Source organism: Pseudorca crassidens, chromosome 14, assembly GCF_039906515.1.
Source record: "Pseudorca crassidens isolate mPseCra1 chromosome 14, mPseCra1.hap1, whole genome shotgun sequence".
Classification (NCBI taxonomy): Eukaryota; Metazoa; Chordata; class Mammalia; order Artiodactyla; family Delphinidae; genus Pseudorca; species Pseudorca crassidens.
In genome coordinates, this window is record NC_090309.1 from 11,939,155 (window position 1) to 11,960,184 (window position 21,030).

General features: G+C 49.4%; 1 protein-coding gene across 1 annotated transcript in view; it reads left to right on the plus strand.

Moving 5' to 3' along the window:
- Positions 1 to 352: 352 nt before the first annotated feature.
- Positions 353 to 21,030, plus strand: part of FBLN7 (fibulin 7) — a 48,909-nt gene continuing 28,231 nt past the window's right edge. Inside the window, exon 1 of the mRNA XM_067704383.1 lies at positions 353 to 850. Within this exon, the coding sequence (XP_067560484.1) occupies positions 368 to 850 (483 nt within the window). The 5' untranslated portion in view covers positions 353 to 367. The remainder of the gene's footprint in view (positions 851 to 21,030) is intronic.

Consider the following 21,030-nt stretch of genomic DNA (forward strand, 5'->3'; position numbering starts at 1 on the left):
CGGAGCCTGTGCTTCGCAACGGGAGAGGCCACAGCAGTGAGAGGCCCGCGTACCGCAAAAAACAAAAAACAAACAAAAAAAAGACACTAGTCTACTCGGGTGGAGAACTTGGTCTGAGTTCATGAAGCCCATCTCCTGGCCAATCTAGTCCTGTCTTCCGAGGGCCGTGGAGGAAGATGTCCTCACGTGAGCTCTGAAGTTGGACACACCTGGGTTTGAAGCTCCACTTTCTGCTGGGTGATGTCAGCCTCAGTATCCCCAGCCGGGAAAGGGGCGGGTCAGGAGCGGCCCGGCGCGGGGTGGGCTCCCGGGATCCCGCACGCACGTGCGCGCCGCCTCGGCTGCCTCCCCCGCCAGGGCGCTGAAGATGCCCGCGCTCGTCCTCGGCGTCGCGCCCGGCCTCCTCGGGGAGCCGCGCGGGTTGGGCGCGCTCCCAGGCGCATTCCTGGCCGGGCAGCCCCTCCTCCTCGGCCTTGGCCAAGGGACTGGCGCCTCCCCGCCTCGCTGCGATTGTCTCGTGCGGGCGGCTGCGGACGCTCCTGGACGCTGCGGCTGCAGGTCTGCGCGCGGCGCACCTGGACCCGGGACTGCGCCTCCCGAGCGCGGCGGGCCCGGCTGCGCTCCGGGGCTCCCGCCTCCCTCCCTGCCCGAGCCGCTCGGGGCCGCGCGGAGCCCCGCTCCCCGCAGGGGCGGCTGCGGCATCGGCTTGGGACAACCTCGGCAGGGAAGGCAAAGTTATTTCCCCTTCCCAAGCAGAAAGGTTCCGATTGGCAAGATGGTGCCCAACTGTCCCCGCGCGCTCTTCCTCCTGCTGCTTTTCCTCGCCTGCCCCGAATCGCGGGCTTCCCAGGTCAGTGTCCCTCCCGCCCCTCCCCTGTCCCGCTTGCAGGGGAGGCCACGCCAAGGCCGGAGGACCTGGGCTCGCCACATTCCACCGGAATGCTCGGGCTGGGGGCTTGGAGCGAGGCTGGAGCTGGGGTTCAGTTTTAAGAGGGAAGCGTGAGATCCCCCCCATCTGTCATCGGATGCATCGCGGGCCGGGCGTCTGGGAGAACCCGGGCTGGTCTAGCCGAGCAGTTTGTGCGAAAGCCTCGGTCCGCTGGGGGGAGGGAGAGAGAGGGCTCCGCGTGAGAACCGTGCCTTGCAGAAAGATTGCCCTGGGATTTATGAGACATTGGTCTTCCTCAGGTCTCCAGAAGAGTTCCCTGCTCGCCCAATTAGGGTAGAGGTTGTCCCCTCCCCTCCAACTTCCAACATTTAAATTTCTAACTGAAATATCATTCTTACCACCACCAACTTTTAAATTTATTTATTTAATTTATTTTTGGCTGCGTTGGGTCTTCGTTGCTGCGCACGGGCTTTCTCTAGTTGTGGCGAGCAGGGGCTACTCTTCGTTGCGGTGCGCAGGCTTCTCATTGCGGTGGCTTCTCTTGTTGCGGAGCACGGGCTCTAGGCGCACGGGCTTCAGTAGATGCGGCGGTGGGCTCAGTAGTTGTGGCTCACGGGCTGTATAGCGCAGGCTCAGTAGTTGTGGCTCACGGGCTTAGGTGCTCCCTCGGCATGCGGGATCGTCCCAGACCAGGGCTCGAACCCGTGTCCCCTGCATTGGCAGGCGGATTCTAAACCACTGCGCCACCGGGGAAGCCCCACCACCAACTTTTAAAGGCTCAGAACTTTCTTAGCAGTTCGCCGCGTTTCCCAGGCAGACAGGTGGGAGGGTTCTGAAGCAGCCTCACCTGAGCCTAGGGGACCTTAGATTTGGGACTGCATTTCTTTCCCACACTTGCAGGCAGCTCGCCGTTTAATTTTTCTCTCCCTGACGTTTGTGTCTGTTGGAGTCCCACTGGATTTATGTGCTTGACCAGGTTCATTTTACATTAAGCAGTAAAAACTCATGGTTAAAATTAAGATAAGAATGCAGATAAAAATGTGTCTTCCAAAGGTGAGACTGGAATTGCTCGATTCAGAACCAGCTATCACCAGACTGGCTCTGGAAACTGGAGACCCCTCCCTCTGCGATGGCGTGTCCCGTGGGCTGTGGGGCAGCTACCCCAAGAATACCGTCCATAACAATAATAGTAACGGCAGACGGAAAGAAAGCTCACTGAGTGATGAGTGCTGTATTCTTTGCTAAGCATCTTGCAGGCTCTTTATTCTCAGAGCAGCGCTGTGAGTCGGGAACTATTGTCATCCCCATTTTGCAGATGAGGGAGCTGAGACCCAGGGAGATTCTGACTTACTCAAGTTTCACATGGCCAGGAAGGAGTGGAGTAAATTTAATCTCTCTCCTTGGTCTCCAAGCCTTTTCCCTTCCCCACAGACTCTCACCTATGGACTGAATACCTGACAGGCACAACCGTGGCCACCTAGAAGCCCTTGGGGCACAGGAAGGGGTTCCAGGCAGGGAGAACTCAGTTCAGACCAAACACGGCCCGTGTGAGTGCAGAATGCGGTGAGTTGCCACTGCAGGAAGTCACTCAGCCACCAGGCAGCAGAAGCCTGGTCTAGGGCCACAATCAACCCACCCAACAGAACAGTGGGGTGCCCCACCCACGATGCAGGTTACATAACAGAACCTGAGGCCCAGAGCTCAAAGCCAGAAGCACAGGTAGGTGCATCCCTAAGCCGGCTCCCCACCCAGGCCAGGAGAGGGGGCAGGGTGGATAGGAAGTACCAGAGGAAGCTGAGGGGCTCTGCACTGCCATTATCCGATCTCTGACGGTTACCTGGAAAAGTGGTGACACCTTGGCAGTTCTCAGATGTCTGCAGCTGCTGTTCAAGCAGGGAAGTAAGCTCTCTCAGGCTCTGTTCCTGGGGGAGATCTGGGTCCCATGCCTGCCCTGCCACGTCCAGGCTTTCTCAAATTCCTTCTCCTCTAAACCTTGGTTTCTTTACCTGCGAGAGCACCTGCCTCACTGGGCTTTGTGAAGGGGAAAGGGAGCAGAAGGGATTCTCCATAGAAGTTAGTTTAAAAATTCTAGTGAAACTGTCCTTCACCCAAAGTCCTATGTAGTCGGGGGAATCTCACCCCTAATCCTTGTCTGACTTTTCAGCACATCTGTCCTGGGTCACTTTGCAAGATTTCTGTGACCTGCTGTTGGAGAGCCAGTGGTCCTGGGGAAGGAGGGGAGGTTGAGCAATGTGGGGATCCCGTAAGTGGGAGCCCTTTCCCAACACTACTGCCCACTCTGTGTGGCCTTCCCCCAGGAAAAGAAACAGCCTTGCTGGGGAGACAGGAAAGGGAGAACATTTAACACACCCCACGCCTCACCCTCTTCCCCCACAATGGCTCTCGGCCTCCTCGTTGCCTGTGGGGAGGGGGGGCTATGGTATTTCAGAACGTTTCCCCTTCTCCAAAACCTCTCCTTGTGATCACATGTCACAGGGTTCCAAATTCCACCATTAGAGATTCATTCTTTTGGTTGTCTACTCCCAGTTGATACATTGCTTTTTACAGTGTAATAGGAAAGAAATGTTTTTGGTGTACATTTCCATGATTTTAACCATAGAACTATGTTCTATATGTGGTACTCACCACCACAGTCAGGAGACAGAAGAGTTCCACCACCCCAAAATGACATCATCATGCCCTATGTAGTCACACCCTCGGGCACCCTAGCGCCTGGCAACACTGATCCGTTCTTCATCATTATGGTTTTTTCATCTTCACAGTGTAATATAAATGGAAGCAAAAAGTACATAGACTTTTGACTCTTCTTTAACTTAGCATAAAGCATTTAAGATTCTTCCATGTCGTTCTGGGGATGCACAGTTCCTTCCTATTGCTGGGTAGTATTCCATTGTGTGGACGTATCACAGCTTTTTTTTTAATCAATTCAGCCACTGAACTGAATGACACCCATGGTATCAGTTCCAGTTTTTGGTGATTATGACTAGAGCTGCCGTAAACATTCCCATACAGCTTTTGTGTGAGTGTAAAAACACTCATTTCTCTTGGGTAAATATCTAGGAGTGGGATTGCTGGGTTATATGGTAAGTGTATCTTTAACTTTGTCAGAAGCAGCCAAACTGTATTCCATATCAGTTGTATCATTTTGCATTCCCACCAGCAATACATAAAAGACCCAGTTGCCCTGCATCCTCACCAGCACTTAATATTATCGGGTTTGTCTGTTTGTTTCTAAGTCACTCTAATAAGTATGGAATGGTATCTCATTGTGGTTTTAATTTCCATTTCTCTAATAACTGATAATATTGACATCTTTTCATGTGCTTATTTGCCATTTGAATAGTTTACTGGGTGAAGTGTCTGTTCAGGCCCTCTGCCCATTTTCCAAATGGGTGATTTGTTTTCTTATTGTTAAGTTTTGAGTATTCTTTATACATTCTAAATAGAAATCCCTTATCAGATGTGTGAGTTGCCAATATTTTCTCCCTATCTGCAGCTTGTCTTTAAAAAAGTTTTTTTTATTTTATATTGGAGTATAGTTGATTTACAATGTTGTGTTAGTTTCAGGTGTACAGCAAAGTGAGTTAGTTATACATATTCCTATATCTATTCTTTTTCAGATTCTTTTCCCATATAGGTTATTACAGAGTATTGAGTATAGTTCCCTGTGCTCTACAGTAGATCCTTGTTGATTATCTATTTTATATATAGTAGTGTGTATATGTTAATCCCAAACTTGTAATTTATTCTTCTCCCTACCCCACCTTTCCCCTTTGGTAACCATAAATTTGTTTTCTAAGCCTGTGAGTCTATTTCTGTTTTGTAAATAGGTTCATTTGTATCATTATTTTTTAGATTCCACATAAGTGATGTCATATGATGTTTGTCTTTCTCTGACTTACTTTGACTATCTCCAGGTCCATCCACGTGGCTGCAAATGGCAGGATTTCACTCACTGCAGCTTGTCTAAGCAGTGTCTTTCCCAGACCAAAGATTTTAAATTTTGATGAAGTCCAATTGATCGATTTTTTATTTTTATAGATCGTGGTTTTGGTGTCAAGTCTAAGAACTCTTTGACCCCAGATCATGAAAATTTTCTTGTATGTTTTCTTCTAAAATTTTTGTAGTTTTGCATTTTTGCATTTTGATCTGTAATTTATTTTGAGTTAATTTTTGTGTGAAGTGTGAGGTTTATGTTGAGATAAACACTTTGCATGTAGATATCCACTTGTTCCAACAGCATTTGTAGAAAAGACTGTTGAATTGCCGTTGAATTGTCTGAGCAACTTTGTCAAAAATCAGTGCGTCATATGGGTTTATTTCTGCCAGTAACACACTATCTTGATTACTGTAATTTTATTTATTTATTTAGTTAGTTAGTTATTTGGCTGCATTGGGTCTTCGTTGCACACGGGCTTTCTCTAGTTGTGGCGAGCAGGCGTCTACTCTTTGTTACCATGCACGGGCTTCTCATTGCAGTGGCCTTTCGTTGCAGAGCACGAGCTCTAGGTGCACGGGCTTCAGTGGTTGTAGTGCGCGGGCTCAGTAGTTGTGGTTTGCGGGCTCTAGAGCGCAGACTCAGCAGTTGTGGCACACGGGCTTAGTTGCTCCAGAGGCATGTGGGATCTTCCCAGACCAGGGATCGAACCCGTGTCCCCTGCATTGGCAGGCGGATTCTTAACCACTGCACCACCAGGGAAGTCCCGTTACTGTAATTTTATATAAGACTTAAAATTGGATAGATTTTGAGACTTTATTATTCTTTTTCAAAATTGTTTCGGTTATTATAGCTTGTATTTCCATTAAAATTTTAGAATCGGCTTGTCCCTATCCACAGAATTCCACTGGAATTTTGATTGGAACTGCATTAAACCTACTGATCAATTAGGGGCGAATTGGCATCTTAACAATATTGAGTCTTCCAATCTGTGAAAACAATATGTCTTTCCATTTATTTAGATCTTCCTTGATTTCCCTCATCAGCATTTTTTAGTTACCAACAGAAACATGTTTTGTTAGATTTATATCTAAGTATTTCATTTTTGGAGCTATTTTAAGTGGTATTAGGTTTTAAATTTTTTCATTTCCAATGCTATATTCCTTGTATATGGAAATTCAGTGGGCTTTTCTGTGTTGACATGGTGTCCTATGACTTTGTGGAACACACTTATTAGTTATAGGGCTTTTTTTTTTTTGTAGATTCCCTCAGATTTTTTTTACATAAACAATCATGTTATCTGTGAATAGGGGCAATTTTATTTCTTCCTTTCTAATCCATGCGCCATTTATTTATTTATTTAGCCTTATTACACTTATTAAAACTTCCAGTACTGTGTTGAGTAAGAGAGTGGACATTCTTGCCTTGTTCTAGAACTTGCGAAGAATGCATTCCGTTTTTTAATATTAAGTGGGATGCTAGGTTGTGGGTTTTTGCAGATGCCATTTGTCAGGTTAAGGTTCTCTTCTAGCCATAGTTTGATGGAGCATTCATTATGAATGGATGTTGAATTTTATCACATGCTTTTTCTGCTTTCATTGATGTGATCCTGTGGTTTTTCTTCAGTCTGTTATTAAAGTGGATGACTTTGACTGAATTTTTAAATTTAATTTTTTAGAATTGAAGTACAGTTGATTTACAATGCTGTGTGATTGATTTTCTAATTTTGAAACCAGCCTTGCATTCCCAGATAAACCCTAATTGATTATGGCATCGTATACGTCATCTATATTTCTGGATTCTACTTGCTGTTTTGTGAGAATTCTTGTATCTTGTTCATGAGGGATATTGGTGTATAGCAGGGGTCAGCAAACTATGGTCCGTGACCCACATCCAGTACACTGCTGGTCAAATCTGTCCACACTGATTACTTACATGTCATCCATACCTGCCTTTTGCACTGCAATTGCGGAGGTGAGCAGTTGCAACAGAGACCCTATGGGCTGCAAAGATGAAAAATTTGACTCTCTGGCCCTCTTTCTACAGACACAGTTTGCTATCCCTCATTTATGGATTTCTTCTACTGTCTTTACTTGGTTTTGTTACCAGGGTAATACTGGCTTCCTAAAATGAGTTGTGAGCTGTCCCCTTCTCTTCTGTTTTCTGGATGAAACTGTGTAGAGGTGGTGTCAGTTCCCCTTATAATGTTTGGTAGAATTGACCAGCGAAACCCTGTGGGCTTGGAGATTTCTTTTCTGGAAGGTTTTTAACTATGAATTCAATTTCTCTGACAGATACAGAACTACTTAGGGTAGCCTTTTTCCTTTGGGTGACTTTTGGTAGCTTGTGGCTTTCAAGAAATTGTTCCACAGTCCTCACTGTCTCTTGAGGTAACTGATTTTAAATGCCCTGGAAATTACTCCCCATTTCTCAACAATTGATCTCCTGTAACGACAGATGAGTACTTTGTTCCATTGTTCACTGCAGAGCCAAATAGTCTACTATGATTAATTTCCTTTCTTGTGTAACTTTTTGGTTTTCCTCAAGATTTTTCACTTTTGCCCGGTTCGTCCTCTACATAAGCACAGTTGTTTCCAATAATCTCTTTCCTAGTCCATATTCTGTCGGGCTGCTTTCCCCCTGGATCCCAGTCATGCTGACCTTCTCTGGGCTCATGGCCCTGTGGCTACCCAGGGACTTTGGCCTGCGCTGGAGTTTATGTTTTCTAGATCATATGTCTTCCTCTTTCTTGGCTTATTCCCTTGTTTTTTTGAACACGTTCTCAGGAAAAATGATGTTTTAATCTGCGATCCTTAGCCCTTCCCAGATCACTTTCCTATTGTAGATGTCACCATTTTTCTACCCTGAAACTTTAAAGCAGGCAACGGTAGCACCATTATCCCCACGCTGGAGATGGGGAGCCTGATGTGCCTGAGGAAGTGGCAGCTGAATCCTCATACTGGGAACAAAGCCAGAGGAAGGAGCGGGGGGGGGGGGGGAAATGCCCCCATCCAGTGTCCCCCCAACTGACTGAGTCGGGAGGGAAGGAGGTGGAGAGGGTTTGAGACCTATTCCCTGGTCTGAGAACAAATGAGATGAAGAAGGGTGGAAATATGAAAACCCAAGTATGTTCCTTGCCGGTGTAGTATCGTCAGCTTATCGATGTCAATTCTACTGCCAGTTTCGATGGAGTGGCTGGACTCCAGGTTGAGATGGATTGCTGTTTGCTTGAGAACTCAGCACAAAAGGATACCATGCTCGATTAAAGGTATCTGCCGTGCTCGCAGCACCAGGAGTATTTGCTACCCTGCAGCAGGGTTTTATACACCGGCGCCTGTATTATAAGAATACATGGGGGTGAGCGGAAGCTACGGGGACATGGGAATCATCCATTTTGAAAATGGGGCATTTCATCAAACAAATATTTGCTGACTGCCATGGCCCAGGCCGGGAACAAAACAGACAAGGACCGTGCATTTGGTTTTGAAAGGGCCGCTCTAGATCTGGAGTTGGCTGATCAGGGTGGCAGTCTGAGCTGGGCTCAGCTCGACTGTTCTGCTCAATGGCTCCAGGCTCCGCTTTTCGGGTCTGGGCTCCTCTTCACCTGTGGACGGCTGCCAGGTTAGCTGCGGCTGGTTGGTCCAGGGTGGCTCTGCTCCATGCAGCCTCTCATCCTCCAGCAGGCTAGCTGGGTTTTTCACATGGTAGAAAGTGGTCAAGGGCCAGGACGAGCAGAATGCCCAAGACTTCTTGAGATGCTGTTCTAAAATGAAGCTGGGATTTTGGCGTCCTCCAAGTGTGGTGAGGCCAACAGATCAGGAGACACTGCCGGAAAAGATAGTGTGTTACTCCCACTATCGAGGAGGGAGACTGTCATACCAAGTTGGGCTACAGAGAGAACAGCAGGCAGGAAGAGAGGGAGGGAAACTTCTGGAAAGCCTTTACTGGAGGTTTTGAGGGAAGAAATGGGTGAGACAGGTTAAGGGGACTAACCGGGTTAAGATTGGCTAGTTGGGATAATTGTAGCAGGATGGTGGTATAGGGCTGCCCCTAGTCGTCTGATGCCGAACCCCAGGTTTGTTGGTGGGGACTGGGCGGGTGTTAGTGTCTCACAAGCTTCGGAGCCAGATAAGCAGGCGGATGGGCTCTGGTTCAGTTGGTTTGCTACCAAAGGTGTGCTGGGCATGGGCAGGGAGGGTGTTGTGTTGTTTGCTGTCTCTAGGAATTTGCTGGCCCTGCCACAGAGGGGCAGTCTGTGCCAAGTCAGCGTGGCCCCAGATGTCAAAACATCACATACAGAAACTAGACAATGTGGTTAATCCAGAGCCAGCCTTGGAACTGGTATATCGCTTCCAGTGCATTCTGTTGGCCAAAGCAAGTCACAAGACCCGCCCATATCCGGAGATGGGAAAACAGACCTCCCTCTGGATGGGAAGACTGGCAGAGCCTCCTTGCAGATGGCGTGGGTGTGGGGAGGAAGAGATTGCCATTCTGCAAACCTTCATCAGTAGTGATCCAGGGCTTTACTGCCCCCAGAGACAGTGTTCAGATGGATGGGTGGGGTCAGGGTGAGGATGGGTGACCGGGAAGCTGTGTGGCATCTTCCACTTTCTCCAGCAGCCTCCACCTTTCCCTGGCAACTTCAGGAGGGGGACTCTTTCCAAGTCCTGTCGAGGACGGCCCTGATTACAGAGAAGAGTGGAGACCCCTTTGCTCCGTGGGGCAGTTTCTGGCCCCCGGGGGCGTTGGGCAACGAGTGCTGAGGGTGTGGACTGGATGTGAACAGCTGGGGAAGGAGGCAGTGCCCTGGGTTCTCGGGTTGGCCTGGAGTCTTTCAGGCAGGAACTGATGCCCTCCCAGGCCTGCTCCCCCCTGGAGGATTCTGTTTGACACTGGACTTGATTCCAGGCAGACCAAGCCAGATGCCTGTGGAGCTGCTCACCCCACCATCTGGGCACCGGCCCCTCCCTCCATGCGCCCACCTCCACCTGCCTCCCAGCCAGCTGCCCCAGGAGGAGTGTCCATCCCCTGACTGTTGACAGAGGCCTGACGGTGCCCCCGATCTATAGGGGCAATGGTGGGCTGCCATGCTTCTACCAACTTTCCCAAGGCTTGTGCAGCCCTGGGGCCCTGGGGACAACGGGGCAGACTCCCTGAGTGGGCAGAACTTTCTATGTCCTCTCAAACCCTCTACCTGAGTCTTCCCTGCTTCTCTGGAGTTGCCTGGCACCTAAAATAAGGATGTCACAGACATCTTCATTTAAGAAAACAATAGGCACCTACAATTTGACAGGACCCAAACCTACCCATTTCAGTAAGTAAACCTCTATCTCGAGGAAGTAACCATTGATTTTCCCTGTATGCGGGAAAACACGTGTCCCTCTGGCAGTCTGGGCGCCAGACTCTGCAGAGGGAAGCAGCTTAAATGGGAAGCAAAGCCCAGGGAGCTCACCTTGGGGCTGCGTTTCCAGGTAAGACTGAGACGTGACATCATTCACATCAAAGACTGGAGGTGTGGGGGTGGGATGGCAACTCCAGGGACTCAGGAGACCCTAGGCTGCCCCCTGACCTCGCCGTTGTCACCTGGTTGGCTCCTGACTCAGACATGTCTCTTTATGCCGGGGATCAGGTTACCTCTAGATCCTCAACAGAAGGGGCGCGCTGCCGGCTCAGGAGATGCCCTTCCCTCTGCTCCCCTAGGCTGGGCTTCTCGTCTCTGCGGGAGGGGTTGGGGGCAGAGTGTGATCAGTAACTGGGTGCGCGGCCCAGGGAGCCGAGAGAATCAGAGGATTCTTGACTGATCTGAAGAAAGGGAAAGCGCCGGGGGTGTCTGTAGGCAAAAAAAGACAAAAAGAAAAGCTTCTTCCAGGGAAGCATCAGACACCATCAGTCATTTACACTGTGGTGTGAAAAACATACAGACTTGTTGGTATTACCTCCCAGCGCCTTCTCTGATGGCATAATTAAAGATTTTATCTTCCCAGAAGGAATCTAACTAGCAAGGTTAGATTCTACAACTATTCTGCAACTATGTCCTGAGAGCCTTTCCTGCCAGGTGATTCTCTGGGTCTGGTGAGGCAGCAGGGCCCGAGGCAGTGTAGCAAGTGGAGCAGACCCTGAGTGCCTGGTCTGTGTTCCGGCTCTGATGCTTCCCGGCTGAGTGACCCGGGGCAAGTTCCTGCCTCTGTGAGTCAGTCTCCTCCTCTGAGATGCCTGTCTCGTGGGGTTGTAGGAAGGAGAAGATGAGTGACATTCAGAGAACAGGTCCAAAATAAGGGCTCAGTACGTGTTAGGGTAGAGAACGATGAGGTGGACACAGACCCTGTTGTCACGTGGCTCACCAAGCAGGCAGAGAAAAACAAGACAAACCTGAACGTATCTGGAGGCAGAGCGTGGAAGTGGGGTGTTGTGTTGGAGGGTGGCCAGGAGGCTGCTTAGTACTCAGTAGGCAGGTAAGGGCTCTTTGAGAAGGGGTTTTCTAAATGAAAATGGAAAGACAAGAGCCTGGCTTTCAAGGACCAGGGGCAGAATCTGGGCAGAGGAAACAGCCAGTGCAAAGGCCCTGAGGTAGAAGTAATCTTGCTGAGGTGTGTGGAGAAACACAGAGGAGGTCTGAATATTGGGACACAGAAGGTGCCTGATCTGGACACAGTTGGAGGTGGCAGGGCTTGATCACATACGGCTCTGTAAGCAGAATAATGCCCTCCGCCCAAAGATATCTATGTTCTTATCCCAGAAACCTGAGACTCTTACCCTGATTTTAGCCCAGTGTGTCCTGTGTTGGGGTTCTGACCTCTGTCTTTTGGGAAGCTTCGATTGCAGGAGGGCCCGGGAGGATGCAGGGAGAGCAGGTGGCACGCAGGTGCAGGTGCAGGACAGGGTAGTTCCTGTCGCACCGTTGCCTGCTCACGGAGAAACGCTTGGGATTTGTCGCTAGAGAAGGTAGGAAGATCTGAAAGTGTACCACGTGTGTCATTCAGCCTTCACAACCATCCAGGTGAGTTACTTTAAGAGTAAGGACTCACAAGGCTCCACCTCTCATGCATGGCCATGCCTACCGCACTCACCTCATCAGTCCCCTTCATTCCGCCCACGCTGCCCGCCAGGACCGGGCCCCCCAGCGCCCTCCGCCTCCTTGGCGTCAGCCCCAGGAGACCCGGTCAGATCCAGATGTCCACTTTCACAAGTCGCAGAAATCTTGGATCATGTGTGAATGTGCACACGTGTGGGCTGACGTTCCCTGAAGGGTCCATGCGTGTGTTGGGGGGGACAGTGGGGGGACTGAGAGGGTCGGCTAGCAAACTGGGGCCTCTGAGCCCCTCATCCTGGTTCCCTCGGGCTGAAGAGAGAAGAAGAATGTACTTTCCCAGTGGGTGGACTGGGCACAGTGTGAGTGGTAAGGTAGCCTTGCCATTGACCAACCAGATGCCCTGAGCCTCAGTTTCTCTAGCTGTGAAATGGGGATAACCATGCCTGCCTAGGGGGGCTGCAAGGAGGACTAAATGAGATAATGATGGCTCCGTTTCTTACGTCAGTACCTGGCACAAAGTAGGATGCTTAGTGAATATTTGTGGAATAATGAATAAATGAATGAATTATGGAATCATTCTGTTGTACATGTGAAACTAACAGAATGTTGTATGTCGATTATACCGCAATAAAAAATGTAATATAAAAAAGAAGAAAAATCAAACAAAAAATGAGTAAGTGAGGAGAAGATGCGATATACTAAGTTTCTTTTTCCTCTTCTTTTCCTCTTTATTTTCTCAACTTCCTCTCTCCTTCTCTACTCATATTGGGTCAAGTCCCAAAAGGAAGTAAGCAAAACATGCCCCATTTCTGCAGCCAGGAGGTCCTCAAGTTATGGAGAGAGGTGAGGGGAAGGCCCAGTACCAGGGGGCTCCACAGGGGACTGTGGCTGGTTTTATATGTGTGTGTGTATGTGTGTATGTGGTATGTATATGTGTATTGTGTGTATGTGGTATGTGTGTGTGTATATGTGTATTGTGTATGTGTGTGTGTGCACGGAGCTCCCCACTGGGCTGGGCATTAGGGGAGATATTTGCTGGACGTAAAGTGATAGTGTTAAGGGCACAACCAAGTCTGCAGGTGAATGTGGCCACGGGAAGCTTGGCTGGGCAGCAAGCAGGTGAAAGAATATGGTGGATTTGGGGAGTAAGATGAGGAAGACTGCCCTGGGCTCACACTTACATCTTCCTTCGCTCCTCATTCATCTGTTTTGTTGGTTCGCTCAAATGAGCATCTCGTGTGTACTCAGGTCCTGTCCTCAGTGATGAGGATTCCAAGTTGCCTGTAACTTGTTCTCCGCCCTCAGGCATGCAAAGGGGCCAGGAGAGAGGTGACCAGAGCTGCCTGTCAAGGGGGTGCTAGAAAAGGAGAGGAGTCGGGGGATGGACAGAGGAGGGCTCCTGGGGGGTCTCCATGGACCCCTCTCTGAAGTTTCACATCAGGGTCTGGAGGAGGCCTGCTGGGATTTCAAAACTGGATGTGTCACTGTGGCCAAGTGACTGCTTGGCTTCCTTGCCTGTAAAGTGGGTGTAATAATGGTGCCCATATCCCGGGGCTGTCGTGAGCATCTAACGAGTTCGCTTGTGTGCAGTGTGGTGGCGGTGTTGCCTCTTGGCTTCCACTGTTGTCATTGTTCCCGTGGCCATTTCAAAAAGTAGACAAGAATTGAGTTGGGGCGAAAATATAGAATTTTGGGCAGCCGGCATCGTAAGAAACCAAAATGCCCTGAGTACACAAAGGGAGACTCTGCTGGAGGGTTGTGATAGCTAATTTTATTTGTCCACTTGGCTAGACCAGATATTTAGTGAAACACCAGTCTCGATGTTGCTGTGAAGGTTTTTTTTTTTTGGCCACACGGTGCGGCATGCAGGATCTTAGTTCCCTGACCAGGGATTGAACCTGCGGCCCTGCAGTAGAAGCATGGAGTCTTAACCACTGGATTGTCAGGGAAGTCTCTGTGAAGGTATTTTTTTAGACTTGATTAGCATTAAATGGTAGACTTTGAGTAAAGCAGGTTGCTATCCATAATGTGGGTGGGCTTCATCCCAAAGACTGAGGTCCCCAAAGAAGGAGAGCTTTATGCCTCCAGACGGTCTTTGGAGCTACAATGCCAACTCTTCCCTGGGTCTCCAGCCCACACTTTGCATGAGCCAATTCCTTAAAATAAATCTCTCTCCTTCTCTCTCTCTCTTTCTACAGGGTGTGTACAGATACAATTGGTTCTTCTTGGTTCTGTTTCTCTGGAGAACCCTAAAACAAGGGCCTTGGGCACCTCCCCAAGTAAAATTCCCTCACTTCCCCCAGAAGTGTCCTTCCTTTACTCTTCTGTGTGGGTGCTGGGTCAAGGTCACTGGAATGAGAGAAGTTGAGGAGTTCTAACCCGCTTCTGATTTGGCCTAAAATTAAAAAAACAAAACAGAACAAAACAAAAAAACTTTCGGAGAAAAAAAATCTTGTGCAAATTCTACATGACTCAGATGCAGAGAGCCTCGAGCCTTGGCTAGCAGGCACACACTTGGCAAGTGTGCTCCGTCCTTTCATAGATCTAAAGGCATCAAAACATCTGTGTTCCCATTAACAACATGCTGACATGACACATAGCTGTGGCTTAGAAGAAACCAGCGTGAGAGGGCCCTTCCGAGGTCCAAGGGGTCATCCGTGGCTGCCTGGAGGGGTCTGGGGCTCTATTATCCTTGAGGTAGCTCTCAGAAATAGCCACTGTGCCAAGACTGTCGCTGTCAGGATGACCGTCGAGCCAGGTCACGTGAGAATGGAGCCTCCAGGACCCCCCATCCTTGTGCCCCCCCATGCCTGGGCCCTTCAGGGCTTTGAGAGCTGGGCTTCACTTGTAAACGGAGCCCAGATGGCAAGGAAGCCTGGCTGGGGTGGGAAGGTCCGCCTACCGGGTTCTGGCACGGGCATGGGGTGAGCTGGGGGACACACATCATCTTTGTCTGTGTCCACCCCTGGGCCAGCAGGTGGGGTCTCGGGAGCTGGTCAGCCTCCCAGGAAGAGGGCCGTTGTCAGCCCCGAGGCGTCTCCATTAGATCCATGTGAGAGGGTGGGTTGGAGAGAAGATGGACAAGACTTGCCCTGGAGGAGCGGTGGGGTGGCTGGAGGGTAGTTCTGTGACCTCCTTGCTCCCAGGAGCCTGACCTCATCCCAGCTCAGGAAGAGCTGGCTGGGGTGACTGCTGTTGCTACTTCTGTCTCTGCTTCTGCTCGTCTCTGCAAACACTGCCCTTGGTGTTGAGTTCAGGGAAGCGACCAGCCCTCTGCGGCAGAGTTTGATACCAGAAGCGATAAATCTTGATCTTTTTCCTACTCAAGGATGGAAGAGTTTCACTGCATGTCTTTTCTTGATTCCATTACAAATACGTTATTAACTCTAAGAAATGGAAACGAATTTTCATTATTTATTGTCAATGGCGTAGCCAGGTTTGGAGCCAGGTATTGAAAGGATGCAAACTTAGACCATTTGAGGGTTTCTTCTTTGAGAAAAATATTAAAAATGAGAGTCCTGGAAGGGACTTCCATGGGGGCACAGTGGTTAAGAATCTGCCTGCGAATGCAGGGGACACAGGTTCGAGCCCTGGTCCGGGAGGATCCCAAGTGCCGCGGAGCAACTAAGCCCGTGTGCCACAATTACTGAGCCTGCACTCTAGAGCCCGTGAGCCACAACTACTGAGCCTGCGTGCCACAACTACTGAGCCCGCGTGCCACAACTACTGAGCCCGCGTGCCACAACTGCTGAAGCCCATGTGCCACAACTACTGAAGCCCACATGCCTATGGGCTTGTGGAGCCCATGCTCCACAACAAGAGAAGCCACCGCAACGAGAAGCCCGCGCACTGCAATGAAGAGTAGCCCCTGCTCACCGCAACTACAGAAAGCCCGTGCGCAGCAACGAAGACCCGATGCAGCCAAAAATAAATTAATTCATTAATTTTAAAAAGAGTCCTGGAAGAGACCTTGGCAGGTGGGGGCCCTGGTTTGGCAGCTTCCTCTGAGATACGCCTTCCTTCCCCCTGGTATGGAGACTTCCTCTTCCCAGCCCTTCCCCCCACCTCCCCCCCCCACCCCCCTGCATGGATTTGACCTTTGCCCAGTCACAGCCTTTGTGAGCCTTCCTGCCCAAGTGGACAGTTGCTTTTTACAGTTGGGGTCTGGGACCCTGAGATGGGAATCCAGCTTTCACTGTGGCAGGGCCAGGCTGAAATTCAGATGGGTGACACCTGAGGGTCCAGGCTGTTTCCTGTCCCCCAGCCTCTGAGACCCTGGCAGCCCCTCAAAGCCCCCTCAGGCCGACCTCATTGACGAGCTATGTTTATAAAGAAGGAAATGATCCGTTCCCATGTGTGGCTTCTCTTGGCCCAGAGCAGATGGTGGGTGTGGGAGGAGAAGTGGGCAGACGAATGGAGGGGGGCAAGGAGACCCCCTTCTTGGACAGAAAAGAACACAGAGGAACAGAACTGAAATTGAGGCTCAGGGTCCAACTTTTGCTCTGCTCACTGACATGGAAATGATGCCACAACCCAGAGTGGAGAGTAAAGAGTTAATGTAGGACCTACGTCCCTTGGTCCAGCACCTGCAAGGTGATGCCTGTGTGTGTGTGTGCATGTGTATCTAATCCAAAAGTTAAAACCTCACAAAAAATGAACAGTGGTTGTCTTTGGTCATGGGACTTGTCCTTTGTTCTGATGTGTTTTTCTGCGTTTGGAATGGTTTTGCAGGAAGCATGCTTTATTTTTATGATCAAGCAAAACGATAAAGCTTTCTCAGTTTGAAAAGGGCAAACACTTGGGTTCTCAGTCCCCCTCCTATGACGTGATTTGTCTCCATGATGCCCCCTAATGTCCCCAAGGTGCAAGACCTCTTGAGCATTTGACTTGGTGCGAAGCTTTCTAGCCTGTCATCCATCTCTGCAGATAAACTCAGTTATGCCTCTGAGGCATAAGCTGAGGTCCACTGCAGGTGATGGATTCTGAGCGTGGCTCCTGGGGACTCCATTTCCAGCACTTTGGGATCAAGGGGCTGCCCTGTTAGTAGCAGCTGCTGCACAGACCCATCAAACCTCATGTCGAGAGGCAGTCATTCTTTTCACTGCCCTGGCACCCTGGCTCTGCCCCGCCATGCTGACTTGCCAGGAAGACAAGGATCTTCCTTTTTTTTTTTTCCTTGCAAACTTTATGTCTCCCCCCCACTGAGTTTTATTGAGATATAATTGTATAATATAATATAAATGTGTAATAGCCTTGTATTAGTCCAAGGTATACAACATAGTGATTTGCTCTATGTATATATTGTGAAACGATCACCACAGTAAGTTTAGTTAACATCCATCAACTCACACAGTTGCAATTTTTTTCTCGTGATGAGAACTTTTAAAATCTACTCTCTTGGGCTTCCCTGGTGGCGCAGTGGTTGAGAGTCTGCCTGCCGATGCAGGGAACACCGGTTCGTGCCCCGGTCTGGGAAGATCCCACATGCCGCGGAGCGGCTGGGCCCGTGAGCCATGGCCGCTGAGCCTGCGCGTCCGGAGCCTGTGCTCCGCAACAGGAGAGACCACAGCAGTGAGAGGCCCGCATACCACAAAAAAAAAAAAAATCTACTCTCTTAGCAACTCTTACATATGCAATATATTGTTGTTAACTATAGTCACCATGCTGTACATTACATGCCCAGACTTATTTAACCTAAAACCAAAAGTTTTTTTTTTTATAAATTTATTAATTTAATTTATTTATTTTTGGCTGTGTTGGGTCTTCATTGCTGTGCATGGGCTTTCTCTAGTTGTGGCGAGTGGGAGCTACTCTTCATTGTGGTGCGTGGGCTTCTCATTGTGGTGGCTTCTCTTTGTTGTGGAGCATGGACTCTAGGAGCATGGGCTTCAGTAGTTGTGGCACGCAGGCTCAGTAGTTGTGGCTCGCTGGCTGTAGAGCGCAGGCTCAGTAGTTGTGGCACGCAGGCTCAGTAGTTGTGGCTCACTGGCTGTAGAGCGCAGGCTCAGTAGTTGTGGCACGCGGGCTCAGTAGTTGTGGCTCGCTGGCTGTAGAGCGCAGGCTCAGTAGTTGTGGCACAAGGGCTTAGTTGCTCCGTGGCATGTGGGATCTTCCCGGACCAGGGCTTGAACCCATGTCCCCTGCATTGGTGGATTCTTAACCACTGCACCACCAGGGAAGCCCCTAACCAAAAGTTTTGACCTTTTGACCCCCTTCACTCACTTCTCTAACCCCCCGACCCCCTGCCTCTGGCAACCACCAATCTGTTCTCTGTATCTATGTGTTGGGGTTTTTTTCAGATTCCATATATAACTGAGATCATACAGTGCTCACCTTTCTCTGTCTGACTTATTTCACTCAGCATGATGTCCTCAAGGTCCATCCTGTTGTCACACATGGCAGGATTTAATTCTTTTTTATGGCTTTTCCTACATTTTCTTTTTGCATTCATCCATCAGTAGACGTTTAGGTGGTTTCCATGTCTTAGCTATTGAAAATAACGCTGTAGTGAGCATGGGGGTGCATATATCTTTTCGAGATATGATTTTGTTTCCTTTGGAATTGCTAGACCATATGGTAGTTCTATTTTTAATTTTTTGAGTAAACTCCAATCCGTTTTCCATAGTGTCTGCACCAATTTACATTCCTACCAACAGTGCACGAGGGTTCCCTTTTCTCCACATCTTCACCAACACTTGTTATTTCTTGTCTTTTCTATAATAGCCATTCTAACAGGTGTGAGATGATACCTATTGTTGTTTTGATTTGCATTTCTCTGATGATTAGTGATGTTGAGCATCTTTTCATGTACCTGTTGGCCATCTTTGGAATATCTTCTTTCGAAAAATGTCTATTCAGATCCTCTGCCAATTTTTTTTCTTTTTTTTTTTTGCCGTACGTGGGCCTCTCACTGCTGTGGCCTCTCCCGTTGTGGAGCACAGGCTCCGGACGCGCAGGCTCAGCGGCCATGGCTCACAGACCCAGCCGCTCCGAGGCACGTGGGATCTTCCCGGACCGGGGCACGAACCCACGTCCCCTGCATCGGCAGGCGGACTCTCAACCACTGCACCACCAGGGAAGCCCTTCTGCCCATTTTTTTTTTTTTAATTTTTAATAGAACCTCCTCATAAGTAAACTCGAATTCACATGTACTCTTTTTGTTGTTGTTGTTGGGGGTAGGAGTTTATTAATTTATTTATTTATTTTTGCTATGTTGGGTCTTCGTTTCTCTGTGAGGGCTTTCTCTAGTTGTGGCAAGCGGGGACCACTCTTCATTGCAGGTGCGCGGGCCTCTCACCGTTGCGGCCTCTCTTGTTGCGGAGTACAGGCTCCAGACGCGCAGGCTCAGTAGTTGTGGCTCACGGGCCTAGTTGCTCCATGGCATGTGGGATCCTCCCAGACCAGGGCTCGAACCCGTGTCCCCTGCATTAGCAGGCAGATTCTCAACCACTGCGCCACCAGGGAAGCCCCTCTGCCCATTTTTAAATCAGATTTTTGTTTGTTTGTTTGTTTCTTATTTTTTGTTATCGAGTTGTATGAGTTCTTTGTATATTTTTAGATATTAACCCCTTATCAGATATTTTGCAGATGACTTGCAAATATTTTCTCCCATTCTGTAGGTTGCCTTTTCATTTTGCTGATGGTTTCCTTCGCTATATAGAAGCTTTTCAGTTTGATTTAGTTTCACTTGTTTATTTTCTCTTTTGTTGCCTTTGCTCTTGGTGTCAAATCCAAAAAATCATTGCCAAGACTGAAGTCAGAGATCTTACTGCCTATGTTTTCTTCTAGGAGTTTTATGGTTTCAGGTCTTATGTTCAAGTCTTCCATCTAATTTGAGTGGATTTTTGTATGATGTTAAGAGAGAGGTCTAGTTCCATTCTTTTGCCCGTTACTGTCCACTTTTTCCCAGCACCATTTATTGAAGAGACTGTCCTTTTGCCACTGTATATTCTTGGCTCCTTGGTCATAAATTAATTGACCATATATGCATGGGTTTTTTTCTGGGCTCACAAGGATTTTCTAACACTTTGTTCGGTTAGAATCACTCCAGTGAGGTCAGAGGCAAGGACGGAGATCTCCTGACTTTCCCTCAGCAAGTCCGCCCACCCCCCTTCCCCCTCCTTTCCCGCCTGCATGTGGCCTTAGTGTGCTTCGTCTGGAAGGTTTTTCCACTGTGATTGGAGAGATGAGCACATCTCACCTGTAACGAGCACCTTGAGGAAAAGCCACTGGTGCCTGCCATCCACGGTGCAGGGCTAAGGGGGGCTCGGGGGCAGTGCCACCACACGCAGAAGACAGTTTGCCCAGACCCAGAAGCTCTGGGGTTCGACTCACTTGACTGCCCAGAGGCCCCATTCACTCCACTCCCGCTGCCCTTCTTTCTGTGCTGACTGGAGCCTCATGTCCCCAACCCCAGGTTCCCGGCAGAGGCCTCGGCATTGATCTCTTGTCCCCTACTTCAAAACTCAGCCCTTCCCTGTCCCCTGGAACAGCCCTCTCCCAGCTATCACACCCTGGGGGCAACTGCTGGCCTGGTTCAGTGTGTGAGATTGTCTCCTCCACCCCTCCCCGCTTCCTGTCCCCACTGCCCTTGCTCCCCGACCTGAGGTCTGGACGGGAGTTAGAAACCCACTCCTGTGGGATATTTTGCTTGGGTCACAGAGTTATCAGTCCCTAGTGCAGATTAATCAAGAAGACCATTCACCACACAGGGGCGTTTGTGAAATGCGCTAGGGCATAAGGCAGCCACTGGGGCAAGGACTGCTTGGGGGGGCACTGGGGCGGTAGTCAGCAGGCCCCCAGCCTGGCTCTACCGCTCATGAGCCACATGCTTTGGGACAAGTCACCTGACTCTCAGCCTCTGTATCTTGACTGTGAAATAGAGACAGTCCCAGGCCTTCACGCAGGGTTGCTGCGAGCCAGTAGTCCTCTTAGAAGTAGGAAGTAGCTTTCTAAACTATGAGGAACTGCAGAAATGTGAATCACACATGAGCCACGAAGCCATCTCTGAAAGCGGCTCTTTTTTTTTTTTTTTTTTTTTTTAATTTAAGGGAAGGGAGGGCACTTCCCTGGCGGTCCAGTGGTTAAGACTTCACCTTCCAATGCAGGGGGTGCGGGTTCAATTCCTGGTCAGGGAGGTAAGACCCCACATGC